This window comes from Toxotes jaculatrix, chromosome 9 (assembly GCF_017976425.1).
Source record: "Toxotes jaculatrix isolate fToxJac2 chromosome 9, fToxJac2.pri, whole genome shotgun sequence".
Taxonomy (NCBI): domain Eukaryota; kingdom Metazoa; phylum Chordata; class Actinopteri; family Toxotidae; genus Toxotes; species Toxotes jaculatrix.
This window is the reverse complement of record NC_054402.1, coordinates 10,588,144-10,610,550: the sequence shown is the minus strand read 5'-3', so window position 1 is coordinate 10,610,550 and position 22,407 is coordinate 10,588,144. Positions and strand designations below refer to the sequence as shown.

Sequence of the window (22,407 nt, the reverse complement as noted above, 5' to 3'; positions counted from 1 at the left end):
GAGGCCTATTAGGATTTAGCACTGTTAGAGTGTGTGAGTGTGTATGTGTGTGTGGGGGGGGATGTTATCTATGGAAAAAGCCTGGGGAATTTGCCTGGAATGGGAGAAAATGTGGGGACAGAAGACAGCTAATAAAAGAGTGAAACTGACAGAAGGTATAATTGCTTTTCAGCATTTAGGCCTCTACTGATGCTCTCCCTATCGGCTCAGGCTATAAAGAGTTTTATCGCTTGTGTTTGAAACCTGTGTATGTGTGTCTGTGTGTTGTGTGTGTGTGTGTGTGTTATACTGTGAGCTACTGACCTGTGATGTGGAACTATGGGGGATTATCAAGTGTCACAGTGACATATCACTGTAACACAGAGGAGTAGGAGAGGCTGTCATCCTGAAATATGTCTCAGCTTTTTACTTCATAACCCCCAAGCCTCTGTATGTGTATATACAGTCTGTGTGTGTGTGTGTCTGAGTGTGAGTGTGTGTCTATGACCTGATTCTGGACAATATTCCCTCTGTTGTACAATCTAACACAACAACCCTCTGGGAGCATACTTGTCAATATGAGCGAATGCAGCCCAAAGAGACGTGACAGTGCATATAGAGAATACTGATTCACAGTCAGGATGGGTTGATAGGGGAATTAACATGCCGTTGGCTTTTTCTGCTTCTTTAATTTGTGCTTTAAATGCATATTTCACCTCAAATGGAAGATATAATCACATATTGCTCATTGCAAAACAGGTTTTGCAGCTTTTGAAACCAGCTGTGTATTACAGCTCGGATTGATTTTGCTTGTTAGAGGATCAGTGTTGAAAAATCCTACGACTAGATTCCTTTGAAGATGATGAATATCGGATTCTCTCAGTAATAGAACTCTGTATAAACAACTGTAGACACATTAATGATGAAAAATTATCACCCCAGTATGCTAAACTTTTGAACCATTACAAAGGGGGGTACTCAGATAAAATAAACTTTAGTGTCTTTGCTTTGTTCATATGTCATGCTCAGATCAAAGTTTTATATTTTAGTGATTAGTTGTACAGGACATAAGTGTGGCATCAAACTACAGTTCACCACATGCCCGTTGACCTCGTTTAAGCTGAATCAAATCACGAACTATGTTCTACTGTTTTGCATTAGGCTACATGAAACCTTTTTCACATGTGTATAACCAAATTAGTTTGGATTGCAAACTGAAAGCTCCAGATTGTGGTGAAAGTGAACTTTCAGTCTCTGAAGCCAACATGGATGTTAAGTTGAGCATTTACATTTTTGTGAGAGCTGGTCATCTCCATCCAGAACAGTTACTGAACTGTTGGTCATTAATTATGATTCATTATCATTCATTCAAGGATAAGATCGTATTATCGTCATAATTTTGCTTTAGGTAAACATTTTGCCTTGTCCTACTTTTACTCTTTATTTAGTAATGTTTGCTTTATTTATTCATTAGTATATTGCCATTTTCTGCTTTGAAACATGTTTTTTGATACATTTTCGCACATATTAGAATATATGGAAGACATTATTCATAGGCAGTGACCCTCTACATGTATATATAATACATATAAAATTCCACTGAAATCACAGCTGTACAATCTTGACCCACTGACCCAGCTGGCACGTCCTGCCGGTCCATCCAAGCGGGCAGAGGCACCGGAAACCTCCAGGAGCCTCCTCACATGTTGCTCCACGTCCGCAAGGGCTACGATCGCACTGCCTCACCGCTGGGCAGAGAAAGAGAAAACACTGTACATGAACTACTGGTCTGTGTAATGGGAATATGTGTGTGTGTGTGAATGTTGAAAATCCATTTTGAGTGTGAGTAAATGTGTGGGATGCCACCATGTGGACATGTGTGATCTGAAGTGCAGCACTGGTATGCCGGATGCTTTGGTGGCCCGTGTTTTCATTCTCTTTTCTGCTGCTCTGGTTTCTGTGCAAACAGCGATAAATACAATCATCTGCTGCACATACACGGCTGACACCTCAAACCTTTCCCAGAGACCAGGGAGGAACGAGTGAATTTAAATAAAGGAAAGGATGATGGGAGAATAAAAAGAGAGGGGTTTGAACAGGAATAGAAAAACAGAGCTGCCACGCCTGGTTCCATTGCTCTGAAAAGGTATTAAAGACAGATAAAGAAACACAGGGAACGTGAGGAAAAAGAGCACAATCAGATAGAGAGAAAGCTCTAAGTTTCGGGGTTAACCAAGCATAACTTGCTATTATACATCACATATTAGCGCAGTAGTGTCATCATAACATTTCCCATGCATATCTCTGTGGTATACTCTCTGTCACTCTCAGCTCTCTGTCTCTCTCATAACCTTTTTTCATTTACCTAACCCTGCAGAAGAACCATTTTCCATCATCCTGACCCTAACTCCAACCCTGAGCAATAATAACCTCATCAAGTCAGTGGCACTTCTCCCAAAACTACACAGAGAATTCATAACAAACAAAGAAGCCTTTAATTAATATCGGTTACATATATATATATATATATATATATATAAATCTCATCTGAAAACAGAGCTGTGTTGTGGTTTTGGTCGTCATTCCCTGCAAGCCTGACAACCCTCTCAGTGTGTATTCCCAAGAGAGCCCCCGACAACACATACAGAGACAGAGATAGACCGGCATTCAAGCAATAAATAACAAGAGTGACGAACCAAAGCAAAAACAAACAATTCCTTAATTCCTCTGCTTGTCTTTCTCCTCTTTTTATTCTGTCTCTCTGATAAAAATGCTTCTTGTTGAAGTGTGTACATGACGGCGACTGACCTGCAGCGCTGTTTATCTTGATGGAGGTGAACAATGCTTGTTTACACACACAGCTCAGACAGACCATAACCTGCATAATCCAATCTCACCTGCCGCCACACACAACATGAGCTGAAGCCTACTATACGCATAAGTCTCACACAATCAAATGGACCACATGATCGAGACCGAGACAGACTGTTATGACAGCTCAGTTGTTACTTTACAGCCAAAAACATGTTTGACCTTTAACCGCGCTTCAAAACATGGAAGTGGGAGATGTTACAAGGTGTGAGCAGTGAGGTGAGCCCATGTCGCGTAGCGTGTATTTTCTTGGTTTGGGTTTCAGACACATTTTTTTTACACAAAGCCTGTGTGACAAACTGGGAGTGTGGCATTTGAAAGATGGGGACTCTTAAGAGACAGGCAAGGTTTAATGAAAAGTGTTCTTAAGTTGCATTGTGGGAAATGTAGGATGCAGCATTTTTGAAGGTGACTCATTAAAACTCAAGATATTTCAGCTTCTGCTCCTTCAATTTTGATGGTTCTTGTTCTTTTTTCTAATGTGAAATACTAAACAAGTATTCCTTGAGGAACTAAATTTAATGATCTTGAATACAAGGACGCATCACTATGCTTAAGGATTTATCTTTTTATCCCATCACAATGCTGTTCCAGCCTTTCTTTCTTTGTGTGTTCGACATTGTTGTTATCCACATGTTCTCTTGTAAAATCCTCTTAGAATTCTATCATGGCTAAAAGACCAGATTTCTTCAGCAAACATCCAGCTATGTTAAACAACTGTCTCATATATTTTACTCTGATTACAAAAACCATGTTTCTTGTTTACATGGCAGTTAAGAAAGAAAGAAGATTACTGCAGAAAGCCGACAGTGACTAAAGGGCATGTAAATAAACAGTGAATGGCTCGATCTCAAGGTAAACACTGAGGAACCTTTGTCAATTAGTTCATTGCAGTGCCGAGAAAAACCCTTAATTATATGTTCCTCGAGTGGTATAATATACTGTACGCCAGTGTGCCTGCAGAGTCAGAGTAAACTCCCCAGCTCTCTTGCCATAATGTCATTTTTGTGGTTGTGACGTGCTGTCTTTTATGAGCAGCTGGTGTTACTGGTATTTTATCATTTATATCAGAATCCTTGTAATGGCCAAAGTTAGACAGTCTAGCACTGGATATTTCTGGGAAAAACATCAGGCTACTGTATACCAAACTAATGCCACCACAACTGATACAGACAAAAGCCAACAACAACATGTCATTCCTGTTCTAAACACAAACTGTGTATTATTTTTACATTTAGCCATGGTCTCAGTTTCCTCACAGAGCAAACAAAATCTGATTACATTACTTTTTTTTTTTCATTTTCTCCCACGCACATACATCAGGAGGGAACTGGATGTTACTGCATAAATTCTCACACGTGCGATTAAAGTCTGTGCTGATAATATTCACTTGTCTGTTGTGAGTGTGATGTGACCCTGTGGAAAAGGAGTGGTGTGCAGCTGACACTCGTTAGTCTTGAAACTTTTGTAGCTTTTGTGACTAAGCTTTAATTTTGGGGGGAATCCTTTGCCTTTCTTGTGGACAGTAGGCAGCCTGTACATCACAAGAACCTGCTTTGTGTGTGCATGTGTGCCCATGCACACATACACACACACAGGGCTAGACAGAGGACACAACTGATCACTGATTTTTCTTGATACTGTTTGTGTTCAGGCTAATTTAGCTTCCTCTGTTGGATTGATTAGAGTCACTCGCTGGCTTTGATCCAATAACAACCAATCATCAGCTCAGACTTGTGTGTGTAAGTGAGGGGTTTGTTTGTGTGTGTCTGTGAGGCATTGACAATCACCATCTGTGCAGGTGTTTCCGGTCCAGCCGTCGGTACAGATGCAGCTGAAACCCGCTGGGTTCTCCACACAGGTGGCTCCGTTCATACATGGGGACGACAAACATGCGTGTTCGACTGATGGGAGAAGAAAGAGATGGGGGGGTGGAGAGGAAGAGGAGAACAGCGGGTCAAATTTATATATCTTGGACACCCTTTCCTCATATTTAAACAAATTCTTATTGTCACCAAAGAAGATTTTTCTGCTTTTTTAATAATTAAATAATTATCATGTTCAATTTTACCGTAACTTCATGACTTATAACCCATCCCCCTCTTCTTCTCTGTGCATCCCTTTCATTTCATATTTGTTATCTGCTGTAACCAAATGCAGTATTTAAACAGCCTATCAAATCTTTCAGTGGTTCAGTGCCTGTATTGCTAAGCCACACTCACCAATGTCACAGTTTCGTCCTCTGAAACCTTCCTGGCACTCACACATGTACTCGTTTGGCTCAGTGTTGGTGCAGGTCCCGCCGTTCTTACAGGGCTGGTGGGTGCCACAGTAGTTCAGATCTGAAGCAATAAGAAAAAAACATATGATAAAAATATGTTTTCATTATTTTAGTTCAGAAAGCAAAACAGCAGTAAAAGGAAGTGTTTAGGGAAGGAGGATAAAGGGATGAAGGGATGAGGACACAGATGGATCCAAGTTCACTTCAGCTTGACTTTGTCTCAGGAAAAGAGCGCAACATACACAGTCATCCACATAGTGCACACACACACACATGCACACACACACACAGCACAGAGGGTGAAGTGTATCCAGCTCAGCTCAGTATGCTGACTGTGCAGGCCAGTAGCTGCAGGGCCTGTTGTCTCCAGTGTTGAGGCTGATTAAAGCTTTGCTTTCTCTAATGATCTCCGCCGTGCCCACAGTCTCTTTGTCTCACCACAGCTCTTTACAGAGCCTTTCTGAATGCACAGAAACAGCTTAGGACCCCACCTAGGAAAGACCGTCCAGCCCAACCCCTCTCACATTCACCTTACCCAAGGCTATCACCTTTCCTCTGCACAATACACTGTCCCGTGGGCACTTGTTTGGCTCCCATATCCCAGCTCCCACAGTGGGATAGAGGTGGGCATTGGGTGGTTATATTCAGGGATAATGTTGGAGCAACTTTGCTACAGTTTGCTGGGAAAAGTTTCAGAGTTGAGGGGTGAAGCCCAGAGGGAGTTTGTCTCATTTCATATAGAAGAAAAGAAGGTGTGTGAAGACAAAGCCTGACAAACTAATATACAGACAACGCTTCTCTCAGTCTCTCTCACACACAGAGACAGACAGACTGAGTACTTGACCTGCAAAAAGCACACTGAAAAAGCTCTTTCATCTTCACAAGGGTGACACAGTTCTATACTGATGCAATTTTGCTGTGGAAAACCTTGATTGTATTAAATTCCAACTGTAAAATTGAATTCTGATGAAAAATATGTTGCTATCCAAAACAAGAAGCAATAAACACACTGACGTGACTATCAGCATTCACCATGGTGTTCCCAGTGAACAGAGTCTAAGTGCCTCAGTGATTGACTCGTGCCTCTGTTCTAATGAACACTCAGTACGTAGTTTGAATTTCTTAAACCTTTGGGTTTAAGAAATATGACAAGAAAATACATGTTTACAGGCCACAAGGGAAGACATTAGGATAGAAATTTGCATGACTGTGCCACAGCTGTGGTGGTGAGTCTAGGAGGTTGTCAGACAGTGAACAAACTTTTTTCACTGGACTTGGTATGAATCAGAATCGGAAAACTTTCTTCACTGATCTTCACTGATTTTCATTCTGTTTAATTATTTGTACAACTGTTTTCCTAACAGGAAAAAATTTAAAGGATTTATTTTTTGTTCATTTTACACAAAAGAATTCTGCATCCGGTGAAATGATGTAACTGGTGCAGTACCCTCAATGCACAGGGCTCCAGTTACATATTTTGGATGTTGAAGAGGGGAAACAGATTGACAAAGAGAAATTAAATCCCTTCTTTGGAATATGAACGCTTTCTTTCATCTCTCAGGGCACATATCTGACCTTTGTCGCACAGCAGTCCTCCCCAGTTGACATCGCACACACACTGCCAGGGCTCGGTGCAGCTCCCGTACACACAGCCGGGGAAAGTGGCACACTGGTCACACAGAGGACCCTTCCAGCCATAATGACACCTACAAGATGTGAACAGAGAGACGTTTGATAGGATTAATACTAACCAGTCTCACAATATAAAAAAGAAAAAGTGGAGAAAACAAAATTATAAGGCAAAAAACTGCAGCAAAATTTTGAGTTTGGCAATTTGACTTGTTGTTTTTTTTAATCCAACTTAAAATCTTTGTGTTCATGTACTCTAAGTTAAAGTAACTCAGATTTGCATGCTGTGTCCATTTGAAATTGTTTTAAAAATGAGTTCAGATTCCTTGTTACTTATCATGTATTGTGTCAAGCTCTATCCCTCATGACAGCTTTTGCAGCTGTATTGCCAGCAGCCACAATAACCTCAGGAACATGACCATTATTTTTGATCATCATTATATTTGATAAATTAAGTAAACAGTTCCCTGGAAATTAAGTCAAGCGAACTTGTGAATGTAAGTTCTGAAAGTAATAATTTAACTATTTAAACTTGTAAATGGACAAACTTATTTATTATTACACTGCTGCTTAACCTGTTCATGCTCATATTAGTGTTGCACTAATTGTAACTTGGTCTGGGCAGATTTTTGCTACAGCACAACCACACTGGAAAGATGTGTGAACTTACAACAGATACATAATTTCACATGTTGTATACAGCTTTTAATCTCAGTGGTTCTATTTTTAAGGAGAGTTCATCACTCCAGCAATTACTACGGCAATTTTAAAGTGGAAAGCATCAGCTCAGGCAAGGCCACACCTGCCTAGGCTGCAGGATTTTATGGGATTCCAACTCCAGTGCAGATATCTAACCCAGGATAAGGTTCAAAAACAACGAAAGATCAATATTGCATTTTGATTGGCCCAGAAAGAACATACCATCTGTGACTGACTGGAGAAAGAGAGTGCTTAGGAAAGATTCAGGAAATTACAGCAGGCTTCATATCACTGTCCTTAGTCTAAAATATTGCACTACATGCACTGCAGTGTACTGCTAAGGACACATCTTGCAGTGAGGGATGGGCTGACTCTGCTTCACACTCTACCCATGATAATGTGACTGTGGACTTTGTGACATTGATGTCAGAATTAAATCATCCCGCCTTGGTGTCTGCTACATAAGTGCCTGTAGCAGAAATTACAACATTTTCTGAAGAGATCTTCTGACTTACTTGCATTCTCCAGGTACAGTACAGGAGCCATGGTCCTTGTGACACCCCTGCCTGCACACCGCTGTGAACAACGCACAAAAAGAGAGCAGTTAAACACTAAAAACAGAGACTATGGTTTCTAGAGACTAGAAAACAAAACCTGACCATTGTTTTAAGACGGGCTTGAAAATCTGTGAACCTGTTTCTTTGTGAGATCACAGTTATTGTTATTCAGAGTTTCAAGCTGCAGAACATAAGACAGAAAACACCCTGAACTTCATCATGATCAGTAACCTACAGGGGGTATGACAGAGGGACACTGGCTAATTTTTCAAACTTCCTGCTTCTCTCCGGTCCAATCAGCGACCTGCTGAGGAGGAAGTCAGATGAACTGAGACAGGGGCGGGATGGGCAGGGCTGCAGGATGTCCTTAAACTAGCTGTGTGTCCTTCAGGGTTCCCATGGTTTCCACTCTGGTTTCCTCCGTTCACTTTTACCATCGCAACATGATGGCAGCGCTCCGAGGTCACACAGTGAGGTCGTCCAGCTGATGAGTCAGACAGACGCGCAAAAATCCCTCACAACCATAGTGTTCACTGAAGTTACATGGTCTCTATTTTCTACAGCTGGTCAAAGTAATGAGTCCTGAGGACTGTCAGTATTCTTGTTATTGACATTAACAGGATATATGTGTTCACTAATGAGTGATTGTTCTTCCATTTGTATGAAAACCATGTTGCACATCGTCATTTTTAGACAGTACGGATATGGATGTTTGAGGCTTAAAACTTGGTTTTAGACTTAAACTATGCACATAGATGTGAGTAAGTATGTATGTTAGGTTCCAAGACGTCCAGATGTTCCAACACATCCAGCAATTTAAAATGAGATCACTGGTTCACAGATGACTTACAAAGCTACAGGTCAAGTTTATTTGAACAGCCCTTAATCACAATAACAGTTTAAAGGGGCTTGAGATGGAAAAACTATATAGGAAAACAAGGACAACCTCACGGAAAAACCTTTTAAGAAACCCTGGAAAGTATCACTGAAGAGGAAACCCCCTTCAAGGGCTACTGGAAAAATCAAATGGAAAGCAAAAACATTTTCTTTTTTTTGTCATCAGAGGTCTCAAGCCATGCTAAGGCATCCATGAGAAAACATTTCTGGCTCAAAGAACAGAAACTGAATCCAGAATTCATTTGTGGATTTTAAATATCAACTGAGCAATTTTAGGCAACAAATATTTTTCCAAACAGACAAAATAAAAAAAAAACTCTTTATCCAAAAAAATATAAAAAATCAGTTGTTTTTCATTCATCTCCATATGGTATGAAAGTCAGTAAGCAGGTTCTTGAAACTTGCTTGAGTTGCATAATCCATCACAGTAAACATCAAGTTTGCATTTATTTTGCCAGAGTTGCCTTACTGTTGTCAAATGACTCATTAACAATAGTGTAATAACACTAAATTATAATGCGTAATTGGTGTTTAAAGAATAATTTGGCATCTTGTTACACAGAATCTGTTCTCTTGTTGAGAGTTAGAGCAGACTGACACCACTTTAATGTCCCTACAGTAAATATGAAGCTACAGCCAGGAGGTGGTTTGCATATCTTAGCATAAAGCTCTGAATGTGTCTAAGCCAAACAAAAATAAAGATTGATATTCATTTTATACACAAAGTTTGCATTTTTCTACATTTTTACGGGACATAACGTTGTGATGTGCTCTAACACACAGCAGATTTGAGTTTCCTCTCTCACCTTCTTTGCACTCTGGCCCTGTCCAGCCATCCATGCAGACCTTGGAGCCGCTGGGGTCACAGCTGAAGTGACCAAAGAAGTCATCCCGGGCCCGACAGAGCTTGTTGCAGAAAGGTCCATAGTAATTGGAGTCACAGCGAAAGCGAAGGCGGTACTCCAGGCTTAGAGTCCGTCCATGGTGACGATACGTCTGCCACTGTTCGCCAGGGTTCAGCATGGAGGAGAGGAGGACTCGCTCGATTAACTGACCTAAGGGAGGATGGAAGAAAGAAATAGTGAAGAAATACTCTCATCAACAGCAATGAGAGTGACCATAAAATTAAGTACAATCAACTGAAAGATGTTAAAACCCAATGTAGAGCTGAGAGGAACTGAGTCGGAGTGCTTATTCTCTGTGGGTTTGTCATCTCTTCTACATAACACAAAGCCAGTTGCTCCTTTGTCAATATAAAAAAAAAAACAGTCATTGCATCTTTGAACTTTTCTGTCACTTTGCACATGCAGGGCACTTGAGCAAGAAATTTTAAGACATTTTAAATAAGATGAATTTTCTTATGGTCCTTTGGTCAGATTGAGTGGCCTTCTGTAAAACTCTTTCATCCCTTGATTTGCACAAAAAAGTTGTGTATGAATACCAGCAGAGACAAGGGCCAACTATAGGACCCGACAAAAGGGGTCATGGGTCTGTAAGGAAGAAAGGGGGCTGTCTGAACACCAGAGAGGACAAGACAAGGCCCGGGGCAGTGGCTGGTGCTCTTGACCCCCAGAGGGGATTTCCCAGAGGCACTGTCACCCCCAACTCAGTTATAATCTCCTCTGACAGGGTATTAACACAAAGCACTGAGACTTTGTGTGTACAAGTGTGTATCTGTTTGACTTGATGCATGTATGTGTGTATTTAAGAGATGGTGGTGAGGATAAAGAGAAAGATTTTAAGATAGTAACGATGAAAGGGAAGTGTCATTGGACCTAAGTCAGCGATGGAGAGAGGGACAGTGTACAGTGTGTGTGTGTGTGTGTGTGTGTGTGAGAGAGAGAGAGAAACAGACAGACAGAGGCAAACAGAGCCAAAGAGGAAGGGAGGCAGCTATTAGCACACACATAACAAACCGCTTGATGGAGAGATGAGATCACTATGGTTTGACACAAAGGAATGAAAACAGGGGTACATACTGGTCGGCGTGAGCGTGTGCATGTTTGTCCATGTGTGTTTATGTGCGGGAGTGTGCGTGCATCAGTGTGTGTTTAAGAGAGTCAGACAGGAATGGGAACAGAGCAGACACTGAGTGAACTGTTAGCTCAGCCATCGCCCCCCGTTCCGCCACTGTCCTCTGCCTGTAGTCAAATTTGAGGGCGGCCCGGTTTTCCAAACATTCACCACACGACTGCAGTGCATTGTGGGTTTCTTCATTATTTTATGACTCTGGCATGTCAAAAGGCTAATTTCATCATCACCATTTCTCTGCCAGAAGAGAAGAACAGCAGACGCGAGAAGAGTGGAAGAACTAAACCACATTATCAGCCAGCACAGCAGGGAAGGTGTATAACAGTGTCTGATTTCCTCTCTAATGTGATTAGATGAGATGACACAATAACAAGTGAGCACAAGCAGAGATAAAAAAGGGAGACTGAAAGAGAGAGAAGGATGCTCAAATATTAGATGGCAAAAAACAGCAGCAACACGAAGCCCTGAGCTGCTTTTGAAATCGCACTTTCCAGAAAAGTAAATATAATCTAAGCAGCAGACACACGGGGATTGTATCTGCAGGTAGAAAGAACACTTAAATCTCTTTCTCTGGCCTCTGGTGATTGTCCCCCACTGCCTGGTATTAGCTGTGAAGTGCTTGCCCTTGACAGTTGCTGAGAAAACACTGCAGGAGAGAAAACGCCTCTTTTTGACTTGCTATTCCATATGACACGAACCAACAAATCAATAGACTTATGAAGAATCAACAGATGAGCCAGATAGTGATTCTTATTTTTCGTTTTCTGTTTTGATTCTTGTAAGGCTGTCCCAGTGAACTCATTGTCATCTGGATAAAAGCACTAAGTCTAAACATGTGTCTTGAATTTTACAGACAAGCTGGTCGAGATTATAACGCTCCTATTATTGAATTCCACTTTCTCTCCAGCAGTGGTGGCAGTTTTGTGGCTGTGAGTGCTGCGTCAATACAGTTGAATCGTGGGTGAACACAGCATCAAATCTGCACTTAAAATGACCCCAAAATATGTGAACACAAGGATGAACATGGAGTAAATGAAACTGCTGCTATTTTAAGATGATTCCAGTTGATTACAACACCAAACTGGCTAAATTAAAAGTAGCCTGTGTGGAGTTCTTGAAGAGCAGTAGTGCTCAGGATCAGTTTTTTTAAGAGTGGGCCCCCATTTTATTAGCATCTTGCGTATGATAAAACAGGTTTGTCAGTGGCTTCATGCTAGTCCACAGAGAAATGCAGCAATGCAGCCCTAAATGCAAGAAGACTTTGAGTCGTGTAGGTTTCCAGATCTTCAATGTGGTTATTTTGGAGGCTGCAGGTTGTTGTGCAAAACAAACTACATCCTACAAAATTATCATAAAGTTCAACAGCCCTCTTAAACAATTTCAACAAAAACAGAACATTATAACCTTGAGGAAAGTTGGATTTATCACAGGACTGTTGTATTAGACTGCATTAGTTTTAACTAAGTGTTCCTAAAAACTGCCAAAAGAGTGTAAATGCAAACAAAAATGTAAAGCGCTGTTCACACCCCATCCCATCCCTGTCCTCATCTCAGTTCAACTCACCGACTTACAGTTACCGACTTACTGCAGTAAATTTGTCTTGCGATGCAGGATTATAACAAACATTTCGCATATGCTCACATGTGGGCTTACTTCTAAATAAAGGGGTTTAGATAATCTAGTTAAACTGTTAGCCTGTTTACAATCTGTCTGGACGCTTGTGTTTCTCATTTCAGGGAAAATTGTTTGTCCCGATCTCAGCAGTTACTCTGGTGACTAAAATGTCATTATAACTGGAAAAATGAGGATCAAAACTATGGAAGTAAAGTTGTAACGAACTGGGAGTATCCTTTAAAAGACAAAGGTATAAGCCCCTGCACATTAATACTAGCTACATTTTCCTTAAACAAAAGTCAGTGAAGGTCACACTGTCTGTGCACAAAGAATATTATATTTTCTCACTATTTCCAGGGACTGTTTCAGTAGGTACAGTTGTGCTCGGTAATCCTTTCTGATTAGCAGCAGGGCCTGATAAGTCCATTCAGACTGCTACAGGACGGCTGTGTTTGGGATGAGCTAAGCTGCCGGCCTAGTGAACGGCTTTAGACCCAATGTAAAGACTGTCAGGAGCTCAGGTGGAAACGGCACATAATGCAAACAAGCTGTAAGAGCAGTGCTGGAGGACAGAGGGAAGGAGAGATGGAAGAGGACAGGAGGAACGATCACAGAGGAGAGGGATCTCTGGTGCAGTTCTCATTATCTCAACCATCTTATGACTGCGGTCTCTCCACTGGCTAAGAGGGAGGTAGAGGATGGTAGGATGAAAGGGAGAGCTGTGGTATGACAGGAATGAGGAAGGCATAGCAACATCTGTCTGCATCTGTGTGTGTGTGTGTGTGTGTGTGTGTGTGTGTGTGTGTGTGTGTGTGTGTGTGTGTGTGTGCTTTTTATAGTATGCAGCTCACATTCCCTGTCATGGAGCTTTTCCTGATTATGAGGAGAAACAACAAGGAGACGAGCAGGAAATTAAAGAGTCTGGATAAAAGACCCTCTAACCTCATATGATCACAGACATAAAGAAACAAAGGATATTTTCACATTGTTTCACCATATTGAACCACACATACTCGTAAACAAGCACTCGTGCTGTTTGCCTCTATGAAAATATTGCATGTAGAAAATTTTAGCCTCCCCTTATTGTCTACACATGGTTTAAAAAATACACACAAATACATGAACTGTAGCTTCACCTGATTCTGATGTGTCGTTGTCGTAGTCTAGAGCCTCCAACACCAGAGAGAAGGACTTCTGTGGAGACACACAGAAAACATCTGTCAAACATGTGCCACAAACATACATTTGAGTTTAACATCACGGTAAACAACAAAAACAAAATTCTTTGGATATTGTTTTTGGAGATGGAAACTCAAATTGTGTTTTCATCCCAGAGATTAGCTGTGTTTTTGAGGTGAACATGAACGAAGCTCTACCTGATAAGCTGATTAAAGATTAGTCCTTGCTGTGCCAGATTTATGAATTTAGAACAGTGATATTGATATTTGTCAGCCAGGGGCATATTCACAAACTCACTTTTTGTGAACATGATTATACTAATTGGCAATGTTAGAAAAAAATAAGCATGACATGGAAAAAATGTTGTTCCCTTATTATACCAACGGGGATAATATGTGTAGGTGTGCAAGATTTTGAGCTTATAAAATGATGATGTTTAGAAATAATGTCATATCCTGTGGCTATGGAGCAGCCTGAAATAATTGTGCAGGCAAGGACAAATTAATCACATTTTTCCACAACCACAAATCTTTTTTACATATTCACAATGATGATATTCAACCACAGGCTTTGAAATTATTTCTGCACCTCATTTCACAAGTTTAAATTGTTTATTGACCCGTATTTGACCCCACACAGGCACTGTTTTCTCTGCTCAAAAGTGTCAGACTGAATATAACCTCCATTTAAATCCTGCATATTTAAAATGTAATTGTGGATTCAAATAAAACATTTACAGTGAGTGTATGTGTTTCTATCCTTGCTCTCAGCCTTGAAAAAAGGACAAGCATCAGATGTGATTCACTGCCCAGAAAAGCCAAGGCTGCAGCTGGATGCTGATTCAAGGAAACCTGCAGCCTCACAGAGAGAGAATAGAGGAGGGCCGTTACATTGCTGTGGTGAGGGAGGACATCCAAAAACCCCTGTTCATTTTAGTGAACACACTTTTGGACCAGACACGATGCTTTATTGTTCTCTTCTTTTACTCTCTTTGCAGCCTGTACCATAACTTGCAGATTACTCCTGGGTGGTTGGGGCAGATTGCAACATGTATTTACAGTCTACATGATTAAATCTGAAAATGTATTAAAATTCAGAGCCTTATATAGAGATAAAATCATACGCACAGCTGTACAATAGTACAACAGGGGACTGAGGCATAAGCTGGACATCTTCAAACAATGACTTTGAGCTTAGAGCGATATCGCACTCTGGAGAGATAACAAAGGACAGGTGTTTTTACTTCTGTCTTGCTCTTTTCTGATGCATTTGTTCATCTCATAGATCAGCGATGAATAATTCAGACCAACACTTTCCCCTACAACTCTCTCTCTCTTTCTCCTTCGGTTCTTGCTCCATCGATCCATCCCTCCCTCTGTGAAACACGCCAGCGCCTGTCATGCAAATCTCTCCACCATGTGCATTGTGGGTGAGGTTTCTCCTGAAGGGCTGCATGGATGTATAGTCACGTCTTTGCAGATGGAGAGTATTGCTGGGGGGGTGAGTGGGAGGAGAAGAAGCAATGTAGGGAAAAAGGAGAGGTGACGGGCGCAGGAGGTGAGCGAGGTGTGAACTGAAGGAGAGATGCATTTGGAGGGAGGTTAAGGGCAGGAGGTCTGCACCATCGCTAAAGTTAGCTAGAGGCAAGAAAAAAAGGCAAGGAGTGGTAGAGACAATAAAGGGTTGCAGTGGAGGTGCAAAATGTTAGGGGAGAGAAAATTGGTGTGGCAGAAAACACTGAGTCAGGGATTTAAGTCCAGTATGTCGGTATTCAACAGATGAGGAGGTGGGAGGAAAAGGTGAGCAGAGTGATTGCACAGAAGAAAATCACTGAGGAAAGGGGCAGAAAGCATAATCACACAAGGGGTATGTAAAGGTAAAGGGCATAGGAAGATAGAAGAGAAATGCAACTGTGGCAGCTGTGGTGGAATAATGATTCGTGGGAGTCCTGGGGTTTGGCAGATTTTCTGATGTGACGGAGACAGAGAACAAAGAGGTCAGAGGGAGGTGAAACGAAAGGATCATAAGATAAAAGGGAAAAGATTAGAGGAGAAGACAAAAGAAAGGAGAGGCGATAAGATAAGAAAAAGATAGTAGGGGAAGTAGAAGAACACCCACACACAGTACTAAGAAGTCACTGTGCTAATGAGATATGCTGGGTCGCAGAGGGCTCGCAGCCAGTTCATTAAGGCCGGCAGATAGCAGGTAGCCTGCAGATGGACCAGCTGGAGTCAGTAAGCTTTGGCTTAAAATTCTCTCCTGAAATAATGTTTAGTATTCATGATTTACATCTGAGCACAGTGAGATCCTGCAGTCGACTCTATTAACAGTAGTTCTAAACAGAAGCGGTGGTGGTCCTACATTAAAAATCAGAATTAGGTAAAAGACATATATATATACTCGTGTTGGAAAGAAAAAAAACTTGCATTTGTTGTAATATTTGCTTTTTTTAAAATATTGAATACCAAGCAATTATTTAAATGAAACAATGAAATGTGTCGGGAGGGAAAACGCCTTTTTGATTTATTGTTTTAAAAACTTCTTTACTGTTTTAGCATTGCACTACCATTACACTGTTGATAATGGCCATCGGTGAGATCAGTCAGAGATTCAGGTGTTCTTTCTGTAAAGGACCGTGTCTATGGTCCACACCTTCAGATTTTTAAGAATCACAATATATGCAGTACTACTGCTCAACACCTGTAAAAAGACACTGATGTGTAAAGTTGGCTGAGTTCCCCTTTAACGCTTGTATTCTACAAGCTGTTTACTTTAAAGTCTTCATGTGAAAAGTAACTATTGCTGTCAGATAAATGTAGTAGAGTAATATGAAGTAAAGTGCAAGTACATCAGAATTAAGTGCAGTGCTTGAATAAAGACACTTAATTACACACAGCTCATGTTACTACAGTGTATATTCAGCATGTCTCTGCAGCAGCAGGCTGGTAAATGTTCAGTGGATAAAATTCTGCTGGAGTTGGAGTGTTATGATGAACTGTCCACTACTAAAAAGAGTGCACACACAGCATTACCTCACTGCTGCTAACAGACCTCTTAGCCTTGTCATCTTTCCAATCCCTCTTCTCCCTCACCCTTCCTTCCATCCACTGTCTTTTGTTCTTTCTTAACTCCCCTTGCCACACAAAGACACACACACACACACACACCCTCACCTCTTCACCTCCAAGTGTGCACAGCCAGGTAAGTCATGATACAGTCATTGATACAGGAAGGGAGTATCTGGCATCAACCCTGTTGGCAAAAGTTGGGGTCTTGTATGGAAGCCCTGAAGGGTCACATTTGTCATGGCTACCAAGTTAAAAACACAACCACTGACAAGTCTGCGTAAAATATCACCTACAACAAGCTCTTCCTGAGAACTTTTCCAAAACACACACAGGGACACACACAGGGACACACACCTACACACACACACACCTACACACACACACACACACACACACACACACAAACATGCACACGGACTCCGCAGCAATTTGTTTTGAAATCACAAAGTGAAGTCGGAAAGACAGACGGACATTAGAGGCCAGGACCGACGAAGTGACCTCATAGTGTGTTTAAGAATAAAACAACACGCACAGGAAAATCAAAAGGTAAACATGACAAAGAAGAGGCTGATAAGATCACAGTCAACGATAAACTGATATTTTTACCTCCTTCTGACACAAACAACATCTCTGTGTTATTTGTGCCATTTGTGGCGATAATGGCCAAAGTGATGACAGCAAGGAAATGACATAATGGGAAAGGTGTATGTGTGGATGTGTGTGTGTGTGTGTATGTGTGTGATGTGTGTGTGTGTGTGTGTGTGTGTGTGTGTGTGTGTATATGCGTGGACTAATAATTTTAGAGGAGATCATGGTCAGACCATGGCCCCTCTAAAAACTTTTTTTTTTTTAAATGACAAGCATCATTTTGTATCTCTGATATTTTAGAGTTGACAATAAGATCGAAAAGCTCCCAGTGAAACAAGGCAAAGACTTTACAGCCATGATAGCAGCTCTGTGATGTGGTTAGACACAGTAGATTTGATGCATTCTGACATGACAATGATAACACGTTTTCGTGTTATCATTCCCAATGCTTTGGTCATGAACCAAAGCATTGAAAAAATACAATTTTTGACCTCACAATGACGCAAGAGCAAAAGTAAGAGGATCACCAAAGTTTGTATTTATCCACTTAAGACCACGAACATCTGTAGAAAAGTCATCACAATCCATCCAGCAGTTGTTAAAATATTTCAAAGTGGTGTATCAGCTGAGAGCTAGAGCCACACAGCTAGCATGACAAAGATGAATTGTGTTGAAATAACATTATCAAGAACATGTGCTACATTTTTCCTTTTCATTTTTGTTGTCCAAATGAAAAATACCAGTTGAACTTCGTCTAAACTGTCAGAGTTTTTGCACACGAAAGAGACACACAGCTGCTTCAAATTCTGGATCTGCCTGATGTGTTTGCTTGATAAGCTCCACCAGTTTTCCTTTTCTTTCACAATACCTGCTGTTTGACTTTCAAAAAATCTTGTTTATGTGGATCTTACCAGTACCAGAGCATTTGTTTCTTTATCGTTCCAAAATGAATCCGATTTATAGTCGTTTCTCCCCGTTTTGACTTGTAGCAGCAGGAAAAGCACAGGTGGAACTAATAACACTAATGATGGCTCTGTTCCAGCAATTAATGCCATCCGATGCAAAAAATTGTAATCAGGTATTAGTGTCTGACAAGTCAAAATGTCTGCTGTGAAAAACGTCTGTCCGGGTTGAGATTCATTCCACATTTCCTTTATGGTCATGTGTGCACAAATTGTTGTGTTTGGAACGTGGATTCAATCCTGTGGTGCATTTTTAGCTGCATTTCAGCTTGTTTAATTATTTGATGGGGAAATAAATATAGACTGAACAAGGAAATGTTCTCAGAAACTGTAACTTCATTGTGAGTTGATAACATAATTTAAAAAATATATATAATAAATCTGTCCCAATATGACTTTGCACACAAAATATCACGCACATGTAATCAGACAAGTAATCAGATACATGCATCGGCTATATTCTGAGCAAAAAGTACATTTTTGAGTGTATGAGTGCTTTGTGATTTCCTCTACATCCTACAAAGGCCCAGAATCGCTTCTTGTCCATTTCCTTGTCTCTCCATTTGAACCACTTTGACTTTGTTGCATTATAATTTTCTCTGCAACGTCTGAGCCCGAGACCTCTGCTCCTGTACAGAAACAGCTCAGCCAGATCTCACTCTCACTGTTGCCATGACCTGTGCAGATGGCCTGAGCCTGGCATGGTTGGAGAGAACACAAGCCTCCCAAAATAAAACAACAACAACAAAAACAACAAAACAACATCAAGACTTGAGAATGAGTGTGGATTATAATTCTGCCCTTCCCTCAGGCTGTAGGCTGTCTGGCTGTCTGGCCCTGTCTCTTCGCCTGCAGCCTCACACCAGTCCAACAGTGGCAAAGCTCAGGATTAGAGCGTACTATGCTAATTCAAACCACCAGGCAGACATTTTTGATGGCGTGCCAAATTCTATTAAGTGACGTTTTTTTAAAAAGTAAACCTTGTTTTCCATCCCTCAGACTCCTGCCACTGCCTCTTCCACTGCTCCACCTCTCATCCCTCCCCTCCAGTTTCTCACCCTGACCCTTTATTCTCTATCCCTTCCTCCTGCCCCCCATTGGTGCCCCTCTTCCCCACCCCAGCCATCCCTCCCTCCCTCCCTCCATCTCTCTCTCTCTCTCTCTCCCCCTCTCAGACATGGGCAGGGTAGGATATCCCGACAAAGCCAGGCTGTACAAACACAGCTCTACGACAGGAAGGACTCCCAGCCCTGAGAGAGGAATTTCCCCTCAGAGCTCACAAACTAATGCACACATGCTCACATGCACGCAACCACACACCCGCGTGCTTGTGTTCACGCACAGCACATGCACACACAAGTCAGACACACACACAGGCTTCCAGTATTACCCTGTTATTTATTTTTCCATATACAATGCTTTCATTTAGCCCTCAAAATATTATTCTCCTTACTACAGTGGAGACTGTAGCAGGCAAAATGTGTCAATTATCATTATCAGACAACAGGATTTGGTGACTTTTGCTTTAGTCGTTCAACAATAGCTATTGTGCAACCTATGGAGGCTAAATGTAACAAAATGGGTAGCATCTTTATTTTACCGGCTTCTAATTCTCTAACATTTTCCTAAGCCTTCTCGAGAATTTGGCACAAACTATAAAGAAAATACAGATCTGAATATAAGAAAATATTTTTATATCTGGAAATTAAGCCTGAAAAGTGCAGGTCATCTTATATTTGAGGACTAAACAATTGTGCTCACAATGTGTTCACAACATCAGATATTATTTTGGAATGGAGACATGGTCCTGTACAGAGAGTGGTGAATTAGGGGTTGTAGTCTTAATCTTGATTAGCTATTGAGTGTTTTTTGCTGCAATGGAGGAAATCAATTACTGATGACTGAAAGCAAGTTCATAGCATCTCCTCATTATAGCTGCTTTTTTTCAGTCATTTGCTTTTGGAGAATCTGTTGGCAGAATATCATAAATTGTGTGTTTGCCTGCAAGTAGATGTCATATTTTCATCTACCCTGCTGTGCTAGTAATTAACTGGAAGCGTACAAATTAAACACAGACTTTATTTTCCCTATAATTAGAATCACATCACATAGTTTTATTTATTTATTTTTTTAGGAAACTGCCTTGGATATTACTGTTAAATTATAGACCTGTAAAATACTAAAGAGCTACCACAAAATAAATAAATTACATCAAACTGTGTACATTAAAAGATAACAGTGGTAGCTATAAGACTGAGATGGGGTGCAACTAGAAATATAAATATGTAAATATATATTTACATATTTCTTTAACCTCTTGAAACACTTGATAAAATAAATTCAACAAAATACTCTTCTACTTATCTTTCACCGGCTCATTTCATTATTATTATTATTATTATTATCTCTGTTTTCCTATTTTTATTTGTTTATTTATTTGTCTTGGCACATATTTGATCATTTATCTATTCCCTGTTTTAACCTCTGAACACTTCACACCACATTTTTTTTATCCTAGTATATAATCAAATGTATTCAAAACGGTTCAAACATTAAGTAAAACCTGCATGCAGTAATTTAAACAAATGCACTTATGCCTTAATGCACATATAAAATACCTGTCAGCACTATGAAAATCTTACACACACACAAGCAGGAGACTATTTTGGAGACATTTGCTGTGTAGATCATGCTGAAAATTAAACTGCCAGAAACTTTAAACGTTTATAGTCTGCCTGTGAACATTTGTTGTTTTTAGACACCTGCCACATCAGAAAGCACAAGTAATTACAGACTCACACGTGCAAACATGCTAAACAACTCACACACATGCAAATGGTTGTCATGACAGCAGCTGTGCCTAAGTCAGATTGGATAGCTGACACCTCACCTGCACTACCAATTAGTAGTGGAGGTAACCACAGTAACAATGCCATTACTATTCCAGAGACAAAGCTCCAGGTTTGCAACATTTAAGACAAGTACATACAGTCAGTGTGATCATATTATAATCTGTGCATGTTGGCTCCATATTGTCAGTTTGAAATTATTTGCAAAGAATACTGCCAGAGGTAGTAACACATATCGGTATTGATTGGTTTCCACTCAAATGAAGTATAAAATAAAATGTTATCTGACCACTGAGGCTCCCTACAGAACCACAATGTAGGCAGCCTCGGGTCAAACATGATTATTGTGTCACTGATTGATTCTTGGTAATAATAACAAAGAAAAAGATCTACCACTTTGGACCAAGAAATGGCCAGTGCCCAGGAGAGTAGGAGGCATGATGTTATGGTGGCTAATTTGTGAATTTCAAGTCTCTACAGAAATGAGCCATTGCATGGCATCTCCCTGCCCTCAAGTATAAAACACACACACACACACAGCACGAGACGAGGAATTAGACCCCCGGTGTGCAGTCGTCCACCCCACCCTGCTCCGATGACCCCGTCTCTATAATTACATGTCTGCGTTCTCGCATTCTCGCCGTCCCCTCTGTTTTTCTTTCATTCTGAACGTAATTAGCATCAGACTTTATCTTCCCCTCTTTGCCCTCTCTCATTTTCCATTTACCCATCACCACCTCTGTCTTTCCTTCAAACTCTCTGTCTCCACTGGTGCACAAAGTATTCAGCACCTTCACTTAAACAGAAGTAGCAATACAAGAATGCACAATTAGTTCATTACCAGTCATGTACTTGGAATCCTACTTCACTGAAAGTACAGATATATATTTGCTTTGTTTCCTTTACACTTCTATCAATACACAAATTTTTCCACTTGGGTGCATAGAACCGCACTTAAAGACACCTGAAATGTGACAGCTGCTACTTTCTGAACCAAAAAGGTTGTATATTATAGGACATTCATTATCTTATATTAAAAAATAAATTCTTAATCTGCTAAGTAACCAGTGACTGCATCTCTCTGGGATGTAGTGGAGTAGAAGTTAACAGTAGCATCAAATGCAAATATTCAAATAAAGTAAAAAAAAAAAAAAAAAAAGTGTTTAAGCAAAGTACTTGCGTAAATGTACTTAGTTACTTTCC

At 40.7% G+C, this 22,407-nt stretch overlaps 1 protein-coding gene across 1 annotated transcript in view; it reads right to left on the bottom strand.

The window, feature by feature from the left end:
• Positions 1-22,407, bottom strand: part of LOC121187807 (protein jagged-1b) — a 42,159-nt gene that overhangs the window by 4,750 nt on the left and 15,002 nt on the right. The window contains exons 3-9 of the mRNA XM_041047245.1: positions 13,695-13,752; positions 9,720-9,968; positions 7,975-8,035; positions 6,707-6,837; positions 5,073-5,192; positions 4,641-4,754; positions 1,614-1,727 (exon numbers count right to left, since the gene is read on the bottom strand). Coding sequence (XP_040903179.1) covers positions 1,614-1,727; positions 4,641-4,754; positions 5,073-5,192; positions 6,707-6,837; positions 7,975-8,035; positions 9,720-9,968; positions 13,695-13,752 — 847 coding nt within the window. The remainder of the gene's footprint in view (positions 1-1,613; positions 1,728-4,640; positions 4,755-5,072; positions 5,193-6,706; positions 6,838-7,974; positions 8,036-9,719; positions 9,969-13,694; positions 13,753-22,407) is intronic.